This window comes from Fundulus heteroclitus, chromosome 12 (assembly GCF_011125445.2).
Source record: "Fundulus heteroclitus isolate FHET01 chromosome 12, MU-UCD_Fhet_4.1, whole genome shotgun sequence".
NCBI classification, from domain to species: Eukaryota; Metazoa; Chordata; class Actinopteri; order Cyprinodontiformes; family Fundulidae; genus Fundulus; species Fundulus heteroclitus.
In genome coordinates, this window is record NC_046372.1 from 32,574,103 (window position 1) to 32,591,600 (window position 17,498).

General features: G+C 40.5%; 2 protein-coding genes across 4 annotated transcripts; both read right to left on the reverse strand.

Annotated features, from left to right (window-relative positions):
• Positions 1-1,682: 1,682 nt before the first annotated feature.
• LOC105926797 (oocyte zinc finger protein XlCOF6) lies at positions 1,683-10,513 on the reverse strand. Of its 3 annotated transcripts, none has more exons than XM_021316906.2 (3): positions 10,423-10,513; positions 10,138-10,311; positions 1,683-6,786 (listed from the first exon to the last, which is right to left on the reverse strand). In XM_021316906.2, the coding sequence occupies exons 2-3, from the start codon at positions 10,304-10,306 to the stop codon at positions 4,724-4,726; spliced, it is 2,232 nt and encodes a 743-aa protein (XP_021172581.2). In that variant the 5' UTR covers positions 10,307-10,311; positions 10,423-10,513; the 3' UTR covers positions 1,683-4,723. The 3 variants fall into 3 exon arrangements, with proteins under 3 accessions (XP_021172581.2, XP_012718709.3, XP_036000361.1); XM_012863255.3 differs by having other exon boundaries at positions 10,138-10,333; XM_036144468.1 differs by lacking the exon at positions 10,423-10,513 and having other exon boundaries at positions 10,138-10,415.
• Positions 10,514-13,934: 3,421 nt separating this feature from the next.
• Positions 13,935-16,149, reverse strand: LOC105926796 (gastrula zinc finger protein XlCGF57.1). Its single transcript, XM_021316908.2, has 2 exons — positions 15,804-16,149; positions 13,935-15,439 (listed from the first exon to the last, which is right to left on the reverse strand). The coding sequence occupies exon 2, from the start codon at positions 14,917-14,919 to the stop codon at positions 14,101-14,103; it is 819 nt and encodes a 272-aa protein (XP_021172583.2). The 5' UTR covers positions 14,920-15,439; positions 15,804-16,149; the 3' UTR covers positions 13,935-14,100.
• Between the last annotated feature and the right edge of the window lie 1,349 nt (positions 16,150-17,498).

The window sequence follows — 17,498 nt, forward strand, 5'->3', positions numbered from 1 at the left end:
GTACTGTGGTGAGCACGGAAGCCAGACTGGAATACGTCAAAGCGGCTGGTCGTTGTTAAGAAGGTGTTTAATTGTTGAAATACAGCTTTTTCAATAATCTTACTGATAAAGGGGAGGTTTGAGATGGGCCTGTAGTTCTGGAGTAGTAGTTTGTCTAAATTGTTCTTTTTCAGCAGTGGTTTGATAATTGCTGTTTTTAGGGACTGGGGGAAAACACCTGACAGAAGGGACGTGTTTATTATCTGGGTCAAATCAGACGCTATGCCAGGTAAAACTTTTTTAAAGAAAGCTGTGGGTAGAACATAAAGGCAGCTGGAGGAGGAACTTAACTGCTGAATGATCTGCTCTAAGCTTTTGTGGTTTATTTCACTGAAATGGGACATTTTGTCAGAAATAGTTCCAGCTGAATAAATAGTAAATAGTAAAATAAAAGTAAAATAAAAAAATAAAATATAAAAATTTTGGTGGGCCACTCAGCCCTCCAATTTTTCCGTGCAAAGGTGAGATTAATAATTCGGTGCTTGTTATAGTCCCATAGGAATGGAACGATTATAGAATCAAGTTTTTTTTTTAAATTTCTTAGGTAAAAAGATGTGAATATCTTGGAACAGATAAAGCATCTGAGGGAGAAAAAACATTTTTATTGCATTGACTCTTCCCACCAGAGAAATGGGGAGAGATCTCCAAAACTGAATGTTATTTTGCAGCTTCACCATAAAGGGGGGGGGGGGGGTTAGCTTAATAAAGTGAATTAAAATCCTTAGTAATCTCTATTCCAAGATAGGTAAACTTATTGTTAGCAATTTTAAATGGCATACTTTCCAAAATCGAATAATCTTTGAGCTTAATTGGCATCAGTTCACTCTTAGACCAGTTGATTCTATAACCCGAGAACTTGCCAAACTGAGAGATTGTATCTAGGAGCGTTGGTATAGTATATTGAAGATTGGTTATGAACAGAAGGATATCATCCGCATATAAAGAAATTTTATTTATAGTCCCTTTGGTAGTGTATCCTTGTATGAGGGGGTTGGCACGAATTGATTGTGCAAGGGGTTCTAGGGCTAAGGCAAAAAGTAATGGTGAGAGCGAGCAGCCCTGTCTGGTGCCTCTATGTAATTGAAATGCAGGAGATAGTGTCTTGTTAGTGACAATTCTAGCACAAGGTTTATGATAAAGGATCTTTAACCATTTTTCAAAGTGTTCTCCAAGATCATATCTTCCTTGGATTGCAAAAAGATAGGGCCATTCTATTTGGTCAAAGGCCTTTTCCGCATCGAGGGAAAGGACAGCCAAATCAGAAGTTTCTTCTCCTTTAGAGTAGATCACATTATAAAGACATCGCAAATTGAAAAAGGAGTGTCTATTTGGTATAAAACCCGTCTGATCAGGATTAATTAATTTATCCATTAATAAAGTCAACCTATTTGCTTGAATTTTTGCTAGTATCTTTTGATCATAGGTTAACAGTGATATTGGCCTGTAATTACCAACTTCCTCAGGGTCCTTATCCTTTTTTGGTATTAGTATTATAGTGGCTTCTCTCATTGTAGGCAGTAGCATATTATCTGATTTTGCTTGGGTGTACATTTTTAGCAAATAAGGTGATAAAAGGTAACTAAATTCTTTATAAAATTCCCCAGGATATCCATCAGGACCAGCCATTTTCCCCGTTTTTAGTGTATAGTTAAGTCGTCTTTTACTGCTTTGGAAGAATACAACGATTCATAAAACTGTTTAAATCTATGATTAATGTCTTTGTGTGAGGTTAAAATTTCTCCAATTTCTGATTTAATTTTATTGATTGTACGGTCACTTTCCATTTTCCTTAATTGTCTAGCTAATAATTTATAAGGTTTTCCCCAAATTTGAAATACTTCTGTTGAGTAAAAATAAGAGCTCTAGTAATGTGATCTGACAATAATTGATTATATTTGTACCTCAATGAAATAATTTTTTTATGAGTTTCTGTAGAGGGGTGTGTAGCGTTATCCTTGTCCAGTTGCTTAATTTGTTGCTCTAAATCCACCAGCTCTGCATGATTCCTTTTCCTTCTTGCTGTTCGGAAAGATATAATGCTGCCTCTTAAATATGCCTTCATAGTTTCCCACAGTATTGAGGGAGACGTTCCTGGAAGGTCATTCATTTCAAAGAAAAAAGTAACCTGCTCTCTGATAAATTTACAGAATTTTGGCTCTTTCAGCAGTTGTGGGTCTAATTTCCATGTTCTTTCAGTTTGGTTCAAATTATCTAGATGTAACTCTAGAGAAAGAGGGGCGTGGTCTGAGATTGCTATATTGTGATATTTTACTTCACTAGTATATGGCAATAATTTTGCATCCAACATTAAATAATCAATCCGTGTGTACACATTGTGAACGTTTGAGTGGAACGAATAGGCTCTCCCTTGTGGATTAAAAATCCTCCAGCTATCGAACAAATTAGAATTATTTATGTATTCCTTAAGGAAAATACTAGCCTTAGAGACTGGCGCTCTACGTGTTGACGAGCGATCTAAGTATGGATCTAAAACAAGGTTCAGGTCCCCTCCATTGATTAAACTAGTCTGTGAAATGTCAGGTATTTGGGCTAAGACATGTTTGTAAAAAAGTGGAGAATCTATGTTGGGGCCATATATGTTAACCAGAGTTATAGGAACAGAGTACAGTTCTCCAACTAATATTAAATATCTGCCTTCCCTGTCGGATATGGTTGATTTTTATGAGTAAAAGGTGTACCTTTCTTGAATAATATTGCCACGCCTCTAGCTCTCACTGCACAAGTAGAATGATAAGCTTGTCCTGTCCACCTACATCTCAGTTTTATGTGCTCATTCTTATTGAGGTGGGTTTCCTGAAGGAAAATTACATCACTTGACAGTGTCTTTAGGTGTGCCATTATCTTACCCCTCTTAACAGGATTATTCAAACCTTTAACATTCCATGTGACCAAGGTAACTTGTCCGCCCTTCTTTGTATGTGTTGTATTAACCTGCATAACTCAGCATAGAATGAACAATAATATAGAGGTCCTCATAAATGTGAAAGAGATGATTATACATCATATATAAGTCCCAGCCCACCCCGTCAAACAAAATGGTTACTGTCTTGCCCATACTAAGAAGAGTCTGCAAAGTAAGGCGCGACCCCTCTAAGGAAGTTATAAATTACAAGATAAACAAAGAAATTAAATTAAGAGTAACAATCAAACAACAAAGAGACATTAACCTACTCAACTAACAACTTCCCTCACTATTAACTCCTAAACGCCTAATTAGAAGTTGAGAAAAGCTCTGCAGTGGTATAAAATTTAAGCACTAAACTAAATAACCTTACAGCAACTAATTATGTAACCAAAATGAACAATCTAAACATTATGTAAACTTAGCTGGGTAAACATCACAGGACAGTCCAACTTTGAGAACTATAAGATCCAGCCATTCCCCATTTGCATCAGGTGTCCGCCACGGGGCCGCTTGCCTTGTCTCCGCCCGCCTTGTCTCCGCCCGCCTTGTCTCCGCCCGCCTTGTCTCCGCCCGCCTTGTCTCCGCCCGCCTTGTCTCCGCCTGTGCCAAAATGGACCTACGCGAACCTCTGGGCTTCTTTCGCATGTGTGAACGTTGTTTCTGTTCCTCTGAAAGTCACTCTCAGCTTTGCTGGATATAAAAGTCCATACCGAACTCCCGGCTTGTCCCGAAGAAGTGCTCTGACACCGTTAAATGCAGCTCTGCGTTTTGCGATCTCGTGGGCAAAGTCAGGGAAGATGTGGATCTTCTGCCTGCGGTAAGCCAGGTTCCTTTGAGTCATGGCCTTCCGGAGAATCATAGTAACATCGCGGTAATAGTGGAGTCTCACCACCAACACCCGAGGAGGTCCTGTGTCATCTGGACGCCTTCGTAGAGCTCTATGAGCGCGGTCCACCTGCGGTAAGTCATCCAAAGTCAGCACGTCTTTCGGGAGCTGTGAGACAAATCCGTTTAATTCTGCGCCTTTCTCTGCCCCTTCTTTTAACATTGCGATCCGTATGTTTTGTCGTCTGAACCTTCCTTCAAGATCCATGTATTTTTCTGTTAGTTGATTCGTTTCTGTGCGTAGACGTTTTATCTCTGACTGTAGCGTGGTTATGGTGTCCTAAGACTGTGTGGCCGCTCGTTCTAGTTCAGCAATGGATGTGCCATGTTGGTCGCTGGATGTTTTCAACCCGTGAATGGCATTTTGAGTCTCTGTTTTGAGGGCGAGAAGTTCTCCTCTGATAGTGGCGGACACCTCTTCGATGCGGGTGTCTATTGTCTGACAAATGTCTGACTTGGTGACTTGTAGTTCTGTGCGGAGAGAGTTTATAGCCTCTTGGATGGTAGCATTAGCCGTGGGATAGCTACCTTCAGGCGAGTCCGGGGCGGCTGAGCCTGGTTCTTTCCCTTTCTTGTCCTTGTTGGAGGCATGCATCCTCAAGTTTGCTTTCATCATATCCTGGTGCAGTTAAATGAAGTGTAGATTGTTATGTCTCCCAACCTATTGTAGAACTGTCCAAATATCAAGTTAGTGGCAAAAATCTTTCAAAATTTGCAGGAACTCTAGGGAAACGCTGCCTACTTCTCCATTGCTCACCAGCGCCCCCTTTGTCTAATATTTTTCACAAAAAAAATTCATAATGTCTTTTCCACCTTTGTGACTTCTCAGGTGAACAGTTAAAATATGTATATCACTTACTCTTTCAAAAGGTCTTACAAGAAAGGCTTCTCACCTGTGTGAGTTCTCATGTGATGTATCAAACTGTCTTTTTTTGTAAAACTCTTTCCACACTTCACACATGGGAAATGATTCTCACCTGAGTGAGCGCTCATGTGACGTGCCAAATTACTATTTTTTGTAAAACATTTTCCACAGGTCAAACATGTGAAAGGCTTCTCCACTGAGTGAGTTTTCGTGTGATAAATTAAAGTACTTCTATCACTGTAACCCTTTCCACAGGTCACACATACAAAAGGCTTCTCAACTGTGTGAATTCTTATGTGACGTGCCAAACTACTATTTTGTGTAAAACATTTTCCACAGGTCACACATGCAAAAGGCTTCTCACCTGAGTGAGTTTTCATGTGACGTGTCAAATAATAATTTTTTGCAAAAGTTTTTCCACAGGTCAAACATGTGAAAGGCTTCTCACCTGTGTGGGTTCTCATGTGATGTACCAAAGTACTATTTTTTGTAAAACTTTTTCCACAGGTCAAACACGTGAAAGGCTTCTCCCCTGAGTGATTTCTCATGTGATAAGTTAAAGTACTTCTATCACTGTAACTCTTTCCGCAGGTCACACATACAAAAGGCTTCTCACCTGTGTGAGTTCTTATGTGACGTGCCAAATTATTATTTTTTGAAAAACATTTTCCACAGGTCAGACATGTGAAAAGATTCTCACCTGTATGATTTCTCATGTGAATTTTTAAATTGCTTTTTAGACTATAACATTTTCCACAGTTCACACATGCAAAAGGCTTCTCACCTGTGTGAATTCTCATGTGATAATTTAAAAGAGTTTTATAAGTGAAACTCTTCCCACAGGTCACACATGCAAAAGGCTTCTCACCTGTGTGAATTCTCATGTGATAATTTAAAAGAGTTTTATAACTGAAACTCTTCCCACATGTGACACATGTGTAAGGCTTCTCACCTGTGTGAGTTCTCATGTGACAAGTTAAATCACGTCTATCTCTATAACTCTTTCCACAGTTCACACATGTGTAAGGCTTCTCACCTGTGTGAGCTCTCATGTGACAAGTTAAATCACGTCTATCTCTATAACTCTTTCCACAGTTCAAACATGTGAAAGGCTTCTCTCCTGTGTGACATCTCATGTGTGTTTTTAAAGCACTTTGTTGACCAAAACTTTTTCCACAGTTCACACATGTGAAAGGCTTCTCACCTGTGTGAGTTCTCATGTGAATTTTTAAATAACACTTTAGACTAAAACATTTTCCACAGTTCACGCAGGTGAAAGGCTTCTCACCTGTGTGAACGCTCATGTGTATTTCTAAATTACCTTTTTGAATAAAAGTTTTTCCACAGGTCAAACATGTGAAAGGCTTCTCTCCTGTGTGAGTTCTCATGTGTGTTTTTAAAACACTTTTCTGACCAAAACATTTTCCACAGTTCACACAGGTGAAAGGCTTCTCCCCTGTGTGAGCCATCATGTGATGAGTTAAACCACTTCTACTAATGTAACTCTTTCCACAAGTTGTACATGTGAAAGGCTTTTTAGCCGTATGTGTTCTCATGTGTGAACTCAAGTGACTTGTTAGAGAAACGTTTTCATAGCTAATTTTACAAGAATATATATTTTGGTTGGGGTGACTTTGCTTGTTGGTTTTTTGTTTTGAAATTTCAGCATTGCCTTTCTGCTGTTTGTGTTTCTCATATCTGTCATTCTCCTTCTGCTCTTCTATCCTTTTTCTTGGGTCATCATTATTGTTTCCTTCCTGATCCCGGTTCTCAACTTCAATGGAGGCCGGAGCGATGAGACGGTTCCTGTATTGTTCTGTTTCATTGTGGAGTCTTTGCACATTAGAATGAATGATTAAAATGTCAGTCTCCTGTTTCAGCACAAGTTGCTTTTCAACCTGACTGATGCAGAGTTGCCGCTCTTCCTCTTTAAACTTTTGATGTTCTTGTTCCTTTTTCTCCAGTTTTACCTGCAGAGGTTCTGGTTCTTTATATAAAGAGGAGATTCCCTCCTGGTTGCTGAGCTCAGTGTGAACCTCCTCCTCATTACAGACCCAAGTTTTTTGGGGATCTGGAAGACAAAACAATCTTGTGAGTAAAATAATGCCCCGTTCACTTTGTTTTAGAAGCAGATCCTCCATTTCTGGGGTGGGGAGACAGAATCAATTGCATCACCATGGTCCAGGAGGTAATATACTGAATACAGAGAAATGGTAATGTATGTTTTGTGTCTCCTTTTGGAATTCCAAATGAATTAAATATGCATATTTTAAATGTTTGCCTCTGTTCATTGTTTCTCCTTTACAGCCAAATCTTAAACCGGTGTAAGACGGGCCTTCAGAGATAAGCAGGAGCAGGCCAGTATTAATATCTACAGTGCACAGGCAATAATCCTGACAATTATATTCATGCTATGGTTATGTACACCTGTTCAGAGGTTCTGGGTCCAGATATGTAAAGACTTGTCAAAATTGCCCCTTCCCCCTTAGTTTGCTTGCTGGGTAACTTTGATGATAGCACTTAGGTGTCGTGCAATTATACACAGTTTAAAGTTATTTAATGTTTAATAAATAACTCTCTGTCTGTTAAGTATTCTCTGGAGGATATCAGCTAATAAAGCTGATATCAGAACAATAGTTGAAAGGGATGATTCGAGCACTAGCGATCTTTTAACAGCAAACTCTGCACACACATAGAATAAATGAGTGACAACTTCTCTTCAAATTCAAGAATTTGATAATAGAAATAAAATGAACATACAGAGAACATCACTACATAATGCTGTTTATTGAATTAACACTATATTTCAATCAATAAATCCTCTACTAGGCTAGTGAAACAATTCAGTGATCCTGGTCCACTGCAGATCTGACTTAAAGGACATGGAATGGAATGGAGTTAAATTAGCTTAACTAATTTAGAACAACATTTGGCATGTTTTCAATCCATTCACAATGCGAATCCCGAGTAAACAAAACGTTATTTGATGAAATAACATTTTGTTTGAGTTAAAGAACCAAAGTTAATCTTAAAGAATGCGAATTGAGGTTATATTAGCGTAACTAATTCAGAACAACATTTGGTATGTGTTTCAACCCATTCACAATGCAATTCCCGAGTTACGTAAAACATTATTTGAGGAAATAACATTTTAAAGAATGATTTTCTTGGTAAGAATCTGGAAACTTTATGAACGCTCGATTATATTAATGCAATTGAACCTCTGGTTGGTTGGCCTGTTTGGTTCATGTTGGCCCTATCTCCAAGTGGGTGGTCCCGTGGGGCATCTGGTCTAGGTGTGGGATGGGGGGGGGGGGGTCGGGACTAAAGCATGAACCGGGTAGGTTGGGTTGTGATGGAACCCCCTCATGTTGATCTTAGGGTTCACCAACTGGGTCCGGGGTCTGAGTACCCTTTGGGGTGCCAGTACCTGGACCCCGGAATATAGGATGTGTGTGGTAAGTGCGAGTTGCGTATAGTGCGTCTTTTTTGCGTTTGCGTGTGGGGGCATTATGGTGGGAACGAGTGAATGAAACTGTGTATGTGTCAGAGTTTAGGTTTTGATCAGGCTTTTGTTTACTATTTTTTCAGTTTTTCCTCCTCGTTTGGGTTTTAGTTATGATTTGACTTTATTTTCTGTTAGTTTGCAGCTCCTCCTTCCCCTCACTTAGCTTTCCCTTCACTCCCTCTGCAGTCAGCCACACCTGTTAGTCATTAATCACCCAGACTCATTTCACCTGCCAGCCTCCCTATTTAAGCCTCCCTCTGCTTCCACTCCTATGCCGGTTTGTCATCATGCAACACCTACTCCTTGCCTGTCCACCTGTATATCCCTGCTTGCCATTGGAACTCTGCCACCTCTACTTCTCTTTAAGGTTCGTTCTCTGCCGTACTGTGGATCCTGCTGCCTTGCTCTGGTTTCTCATCTGCCGTACTGAAGGGCCTGCTGCTGTGCTCTGGCTTGCTCTCTGCCGAGCTGTGGACTCTGCTGCCTGTCTCTGCGCTCCAAGAACTCTCTCTCTGGGCCGTCAGCTCCTGCCCTCATCTACACCCCTGTCCCTTTGCAGTCCTGCCTCCCTGGTTACATCATGCACCATTCCATCAACCTTTTAATAAAAACTCTCAATTTTAGTCCCGTGTGTTGTGGTTCTGGGTTCATCCATAAACAAATCGTGACAGTATGTAGTTTTCTGTGTATTTGTCAGGTTGGGTTTGTACTGCCCCCTTTCCCTGGACATCGCAGGTCTCCACTAACCGTGGAGCTCACCCCCCGTCCTGCTACCCTTCCCTGGCTGGCGCCTTGGCCCGCTGGTGCATTGGTGGCACTCGGTGTCCGCGGATGGGTGCCGACTCGCTCCTTGAGGCTGCTTCGCGGGGCCTTGCCCCCCGGGGCTCGGTCAGGGCCCCTGCTGGGGGATGGGACGCCCCTGGGTCCCTGGGGCCCATGGCCGGATGCGCTCCAGCGTAGCTGGCTGCCACCGGAGTCCACTGGCTCATCCCCGCGGCTCCTGGGGACTTTGGCATTGTGGCTGTTGGGGGATCTCCTTGGTGCCATCTCTCCTTTTCCCTTGGGTGGGGGAGGCAGATTTCCTGTGTTGGCCCATCTTGGGCACCTTTACTCTGAAAGTCCCTTTGGGCATCTGGGGTTTTAGTCCCTGGCGTCTGCCTCGTTGCTCTGGGGTGCAAATCTTTGGCTCTTCACAACCAATATTGAGCACTTTTCTCGTGGATAAATCTTACATACACAAGTGCACTCTCACAAACACCTGCAGTTGCTTGGATCCAGGTACTTACAGACAGATATACAGAAAAATACAGAAAACCCTTATTATATTCAGCTGTCACTTTATATAAATAATACTGTATATGCTTCAGTGATGGTATCAAGGCTTTACTTGATTGTGTCTGTATTACGTTACTGGCTGGTTGTGCTTTTCTTTTTATATCTCTCTGCAGGTGAAGAAGCAGACAGATGATGTTGTATCATAGTCTCCCTTTTCTCTCCTCTTTCTTCCAGCTTTTCCCCCTTTTTTAATCTTCCACCTTCTTGTTTTAGTGTCCATATAACATGAAATATTCCCTGCATAAATTATAATAATAAGCTACTTGCAGGTGTAAATCAAGTGGAGCACTATGGAGACAACGGTATGGCTCCGCTTGTGAAAGTAAAATCTGTTGGGCTCTTTTTGGCATTAAGACAACAATTCTTATTGCCACATTGCTCGACAGTACATCATTAAAAAAAAAAATAAACCAGAAACAGCAGAGCATATGTTTCATCATTCGGAGGCCCTGTATAATTTATGGCAATCCCTCCAAGATCTCCTCGCCACATCCATCAACACAGACCTGAGCATCTGTGCATCGAGCCAAACAACGTTACTTCTATCAGTGAAAGCTTAGCACCGCTGCTGTTTCATACCTATTCGCTGTAAGATTATCGGGGGGATCCGGCTGAGCTCCAGCAGCCTGAGCTGATCATCCATCTCTTCCTCTGGCTTCACGGCCACTTCTTTGAACTCCATGAAGGTTTCTTCAGCAGGAGTTTCCTGCTCGTTGCTAATCTCTCTCTGGGGCGGAACTGAAGACATCTTCACTGCAAACAGTCATATATTTCCCTAAAACACCAGAACCCCTTATCGAATTACAACATGCATCTTTACACAGTGTAATGTTAACTATCTTATAAGACTATCCCGCGACCCACCATGCGATGCTGATCAAATTAACTTCAGCACGAAGTCAAGAAAGATGTAAACACTTTGTACGAGTCATCTTCTTCTTCCGCTTCTCTTTCTTCTTCTTGAGTTTAACGGCGGTGGGCAAACTAACTAACTTGTTGTTCATTACCGCCACCAACTGGTGAGGAGTGAAGATCAGAACGGAAACGTTATTTAAATATGCTTAAGAAAAATAAAGAAATAAGAACTCAATCTTATTTGTAATCGTTAAGAGATATTGGAATAAACATTGATAATGATAATTTCCTGAAATCTTTTAGAAGATGTCTTCTAAGTCACATTTAAGTGTCACCTGTTGAAATCAAGAATCTTTATTGTCACCATGTGTTACCATCAGTGGCGATTTTGGTATGGAAATTCTGGTGGGGCTATAGAATATTCACACGAGAAAATGTGACAATATCATCGCATCAAACACATATTATGCTGAACCTTACTCGCAATATAAACACAACTTGCAGTACACAAGTGCTAAATATCTGGGAAAGGCTTCCCTCTGCATTCTTCCACAAGCAATGTCGTCCAGTGGTGCCAATGCTGCAATCGTTTCAAAATTAAAAACGTTACGCAGCTATTCATGGACATGTGTGATTGTCTCAACCAGGAATTATCACATCGGTTTTGTTAGAATTTGGGCCCCATCCAGACGAAGCTGGGTTTGTGTGAATACGACAAGCTTCTTTGTCAGCGAAGCGGCAGCGAAAGAGACTACATCAGAAAGCAGCTCCCAGAGTGGATAAGCTTGAAGCCCCCTGTGGCACCTCAGTCGTGACACCCCATATGCATAAACCGGCTACACACTGGTACGTTTGCGCACGCAAGTCTACGTAGACTGCGCCTCTACTTTAACACGCAAGTGCTGCCTTGCCAACAACAATAATGGCAATCTCCATGGTTACAGTTGTTCTGCATAGACTTTTCATCAAACTGTTTTGTGCTTTCCTCGTCTTATAGTCAAGTGTAACCCGCGTCAGAAGAAATAAAAGCTTATTTTCTTACTCCAACAATGATAACCACCGACATAATACATAGACATAACCATAGACATAATATAAGAGTAGACCCCGCATTGACTGTCGCGGTGCAGAAATTACAGTCAACCTGCTACCCTAACCTGCTGGTTTAAGGTGAACAGACAAAGGATACCTATTGTTTGTATTTTTGATTAGAATGTTATATTTCTGTATTTTTGACCACCAACAAAATTCAAGTTTGCTGTAGGAGGAATTTCTATATTTTTGTTACATTTTAGAATTTAGATTATTTAGTTTTATTTTGATTTATTTGCTTATTTGTTGTATAAATATTTTTGCTTAAATTTAGTTGTTTACAATACAATTATTTGTTAGTAATTTGTTTAGTTGATTGGTTTTGTTTGGGTCTTGGGGGTGACATATACATAGACTTTAGGTAGCTCGGGATGAACGTAGATGGTCATATGTTTTTCTACCATTACTCAGGAACCAACAGTCAGTCACCATTAGTCAATCAATGAGTGAGCAGGTGAAGCAGTCACCAATGCAGGAACCAGAGCAGGAGAGGCAGCAAGGGATGGTTTTAAGTTTGTACCATATTGTTTGCCTGCAGAGACCTGGAATAAATCAACACTGAACTGCATTTTGAGGGTTTTTTTATTTTTATTTTTGTATAATGTAAACCAGAAGCCCACACTAGACTATTTGAGCTACATTCACCTTTAGTTTGTTCACCTTTAATTCTTGAGCTGTTAGGTTTTCATAGACAAGTAGTCACTAGACTTGCTAATGTTTGGTGCTGGTGTTGTGCCAAACGAGTTGGTCCTTATAAAAAAGGCTAATTTAAATAATAATAATAATAATATGATAAAACACACACACACACACACACACACACACACACACACACACACACACACACACACATTTTTTTGTTTGTTTATAAATGTGTTTGTGTATAGTGATTAAAAAAAATACAAAAATGTGTAAGTAGCAGTGTTTTGCAACATACATCTTATCAGAATATTCTATTACTTTTAACCCCACAAAGAATATTTAAATGCACTGAACCATTTGTTATAATAGCTATAGTTTTAAAGTTTTCAGCAAAATAAACGTGGAAATTAGTTCAATGTTCAGAAAGTTAGTTGAATAAAGTTGATTCTGCGCCTGGTCAACACATTACACTGAGTAGAGTTGTCGACCGCCCCAAGATGGCGCCCCCAAATCTCGTCAGCGCCCATAGGCGAAAGCGGTCGACGCGGGGTCTACTCTTTTTATTATGTCTATGGTGATAACAGTCGACATTCTTATTCTTACTACAGCACCTCCCCACTGTACAGCGCCACCCACTGGCATATGCATTATAATGCCCATTATGGCTTGTTCGGCTTCAGGTGGTTTAATCATTACACTCAAACTTTTCACTGCAGATATCTTTATTCGGCTTTGTGTGGATGTGGCCTTGATCTGCTAATCTGACACAGGTTTCGTTTTTAGTGAGAATGAAACAGCCACTTAGAAGATGCACATGTATTTTACAAAAGGTGACCAGACATCCCCGATTTCCAGGGACAGTCCCTGTTTTTGATGACCTCTCCCTGCCAAAAGTGGCCCCCGGAAATGTCCCCGATTGAAGTGTATCATGATGGAGTAAAAAAGTTTAATGCAGCTAAAGGTATTTCCCCGCCCTGTCCGTGCTGCAGACCGGGCAGAGGGGTGTGTGTATGATATACACACATACACTGTATGTGCACGTAAAGGTGAGAAGGGATCTGAGTGTCTGATTACAGTGGGATGACTGTTTTTAGGTCTATTTTCTGCAATGAACACTAATAAATCAAAACGTAGGCCTGTAATAATACATACATTTTTTATCTTAGTATTTGCTGTAATTCTACATGGATTGAGCAGGTTTCTTCCTCAGGTTCGGGCTGCTGTGAGAGAGGACAGGACAGCCTCTCCAACCTTTTTACCAATACTGCTTTCTTTCCGCTCATTTTGAGCCCTCTAAATTTCAACCAACGCTTAAGCTGTCCTACCGGGTTTCTTGATTGAAGCAGATTCAAATGAAGCTCCAGGGACCTCGTCATCTTCCAAAATGATTAGTATTGAGGTTATTCCCATTGTATTTGCACTCTTCCTGTCTAACCAGCCAGGAAACTGGACTGTCACGGGAAAAGTGCGACATCATTTGAGAAATGCCCTATTAGTTAAAGATTTTGTTGGACAGCAGCTCTTTGCGCTTTAGCCAATCAGTGTTTTTTGTATAGAATAACATGACCAAACATTCATTTTATTTACAAAGTAAGTTCACAAGGCTTTTGCTGACTTGGACCAAACTGACCAGACTCAAAAATCCAGTATCAGGCAAGTGACTGTGAACACACTTATATTCAAATAGTCTATGGATGTGTAGGGAACACTAACCTCTACTCTAAATCTGTAAGCATTTTACCACTTATTCGTTCAGACACACACATAACTCACTTGAAAAACAAAAATATTTTGTAACCATTTTAATTAACATTTATATCATGATTTTTGTCTGATTTCTTTTCAACTAACATCCAGAACAATGGCTTTTTCACCTCTGTGACTTCTCAGGTGAACAGTTAAACCACCTCTATCACTATACGTGAGTTCTCATGTGAATTTTTACACAGTTTTTTAGACTAAAATGTTTTCCACAGGTCTCACATGAGAAGGCTTTTCATCCATGTGAATTTTCATGTGTCGAGTTAAATTAGTTCTATTACTGTAACTCCTTCCACAGGTTGTACATGTGAAAGGCTTCTCACCTGTGTGAGTTCTCATGTGACGGGTTAACCTACTCCTATCAATGTACCTCTTTCCACAGGTCGCACATTTGAAAGGCTTCTCACCTGTGTGAGCCCTCGTGTGAATTTGGAAAAGACTTTTTCGAGTAAAACTTTGTCCACAGGTCAAACATGTGAAAGGCTTCTCACCTGTGTGAGTTCTCATGTGATGAATTAAACCACTTCTACCACTGTAACTCTTTCCGCAGGTTGTACATTTGAAAGGCTTCTCACCTGTGTGAGCTCTCATGTGACAAGTTAAAGTACTTCTATCACTGTAACTCTTTCCACAGGTTGTACAAGTAAAAGGCTTCTCACCTGTGTGAGTTCTCATGTGAATTTTTAACTCCTTTCCTTGACAAAAATGTTTTCCACAGGTGGTGCAGGTGAAAGGCTTCTCACCTGTGTGAGTTCTCATGTGATTTTTTAAATAGCTTTTTAGACTAAAACGTTTTCCACAGCTCACACAGGTGAAAGGCTTCTCACCTGTGTGAGTTCTCATGTGATTTTTTAAATTGCCTTTTAGACTAAAACATTTTCCACAGTTCACACAGGTGAAAGGTTTCTCACCTGTGTGAGCTCTCATGTGGTGAGTTAAACCAGTTCTACTAATGTAACTCTTTCCACAGGTTGTACATGTCAAAGGCTTTTTCGCCTTGTGTGTTCTCATGTGTGTACTCAGGTGACTTTTTTGAGAAACGTTTTTATAACCAATTAGACAAGAATATATATTTTGGTTGGGGTGACTTTGCTTGTTGGTTTTTTGCTTTGTAATTTCAGCATTGCCTTTTCTGCATGTTTGTGTTTCTCACATTTGTCATTCTCCTTCTGCTCTTCTATCCTTTTTCTTGGGTCATCATTATTGTTTCCTTCCTGATCCCAGTTCTCAACTTCAGCGGAGGCCTGAGAGATGAGATGGTTCCTGTATTGTTCTGTTTCATTGTGGAGTCTTTGCACATTAGAATGAATTATTAAAATGTCGGTCTCCTGTTTCAGCACAAGTGGCTTTTCAATCTGATTGATGGGGAGTTGCTGCTCTTTCTCGCCAAACATTTGATGCTCTTGTTCTTCTTTCTCCTTTATTATCTGCCGAGGATCTGGTTCCTCTTCATCTAAAGAGGAATCCACCTTTTGGTTGCTGAGCTCAGTGTAAACCTCCTCTTCTTTACACACACTATATTTTGGGGGATCTGGAAAAAAATAAAAAAGCTTGTGAGTAGAAGAATGCACCATTCGCTTTAATTCCTTGATGAAGATAAACAGTGTTGAGCCATAGTCACCCCAATATGCAAAAAAAAAAAAAAACATTTCTTACATTCTTCATCACCTTTCCAAGTTGTGAGTTTGTGAGGGGGGCATCACAAACAGAGGGGGATGGGGGGGGGGGGATCCCCCTCAGCAAATCGCACCCAGGTTATAATTGAGATATTTCATAATGAAGCAAGAAGAATAAACGTTGAAGAAACAGCTCTTTCTATCGGACCCCGAGTTCAGCATCGAGCCAAACAACGTTACTTCTATCAGTGAAAGCTTAGCACCGCTGCTGTTTCATACCTATTCGCTGTAAGATTATCGGGGGGATCCGGCTGAGCTCCAGCAGCCTGAGCTGATCATCCATCTCTTCCTCTGGCTTCACGGCCACTTCTTTGAACTCCATGAAGGTTTCTTCAGCAGGAGTTTCCTGCTCGTTGCTGATCTCTCTCTGGGGCGGAACTGAAGACATCTTCACTGCAAACAGTCATACATTTCCCTAAAACACCAGAACCCCTTATCGAATTACAACATGCATCTTTACACAGTGTAATGTTAACTATCTTATAAGACTATTCCACGACCCACTAAGCGATGCTGATCAAATTAACTTCAGCACACGAGTCTTCTTCGGCTTCTTTTTCTTCTTCTTGAGTTTATTGGCAGTGGGTATGTCACTTCTTCTTCTTGTGACTTTCAATGGCGGTTGACAAACAACGTGGAGGTGCATTACCGTCACCTTCCAGGCTGGAGTGTGAGCCGGGATGGCCCCTGATTAGCCAAGTCTCCCCAATCTAAATACGCGAAAGCAATCCTGAAATTTTAATAAATTTCAGGGTCGCCTTACCTTGCCTATTATTTTCATTGGCTCATGTTTTTCCACCCAGGGCATTGCTAACAGCAAAGCCAGCAGCTCCCCAGTATATACTGCTATATGGGTACTTGTTCTTTTGTAAAGTTTCACACCAATGTCTGGAATTACAAAACCAATCCCAACCTGACCATTGTCCAACTTTGAAGCATCAGTATAACTGTAGATGTTCAAGGTAATTTTCCTAATATAAGCAGGAACATTACTCATGTTACATTCCTTCCTCTTCACTAACTTCAAGTCAACATTGGGTTCCGCAGGCATCCATATCAGGATATTTGAAATGGGAACCGTAGGACTCACTTCTAAATTACTTATTTCAAAATCTTTTGTTGCTTTTTCAATTATCCACCCAAAAACTCTTGATTTTCAATGTTTCCTTCTCCTGGCTTGGTTCCAGGATCTTATAACCAGGATGACCCTGACTGTGTTCACATAAATTTGCGCAGTAGGTCAATGGCAGCTGCATCATTCTGTATTTTAATGGCATCTCTCCTACTCTTACTTGAAGAGCATTTACAGGGATAGAGCTCATTGTCCCACAACAAATCCTTGAGGCTTGATGTTGGATAAGACAACAGTGCCACATAAGACCAAACTTTACACTATGTGATAAGTCAGTAATTTTATAAATATTTATAAATAAAGAAACACTTTTAGCAGAGTGCCGTTACTCTTCTGTGACGTAAGCTAGTTTACAAATAAAAGATGAGGGACAAAGGAAAAAAAAGATAAAAATAAGTGGAAAACCAGGACACCAGTATGAACAAGATGAATGAGCATAACTACTGTGATGGGAATAAATGTTTTCATGTGAATATTGAATGATGCCGATCTCATCCCATTCCCGGATTCACAGATCAACAGCCGGCTGCCGCCTCTGAAAAGAAAAAAAACTTTTATATTATCAATCTTCTATTAATCTTAGCTAAGATTAATAAAATCCATATTCATAAATGCAAATTTTCTGCTAAGAAACCTACTTTTAAACTCTTTTTGAATGAAATGCCACAACATCCCAATTCCATAGATACCTCCTCAAATCCCAAAAGATGTGAAGACTCTGGAAGCTTTAAAAGTCTTTGACACACGTGGAAAGAGTTACAATGATAGAAGTAGTTTAATCT

Excerpts from the sequence above, each read along its gene's own strand:
- LOC105926796 (XM_021316908.2), bottom strand. The coding sequence starts at position 14,919 with ATGAGAACACACAAGGCGAAAAAGCCTTTGACATGTACAACCTGTGGA.
- LOC105926797 (XM_021316906.2), bottom strand. The coding sequence starts at position 10,306 with ATGTCTTCAGTTCCGCCCCAGAGAGAGATTAGCAACGAGCAGGAAACT. Across the intron at positions 6,787-10,137 it reads GATAATCTTACAGCGAATAG|ATCCCCAAAAAACTTGGGTC; the intron begins GTATGAAACAGC and ends TTTGTCTTCCAG.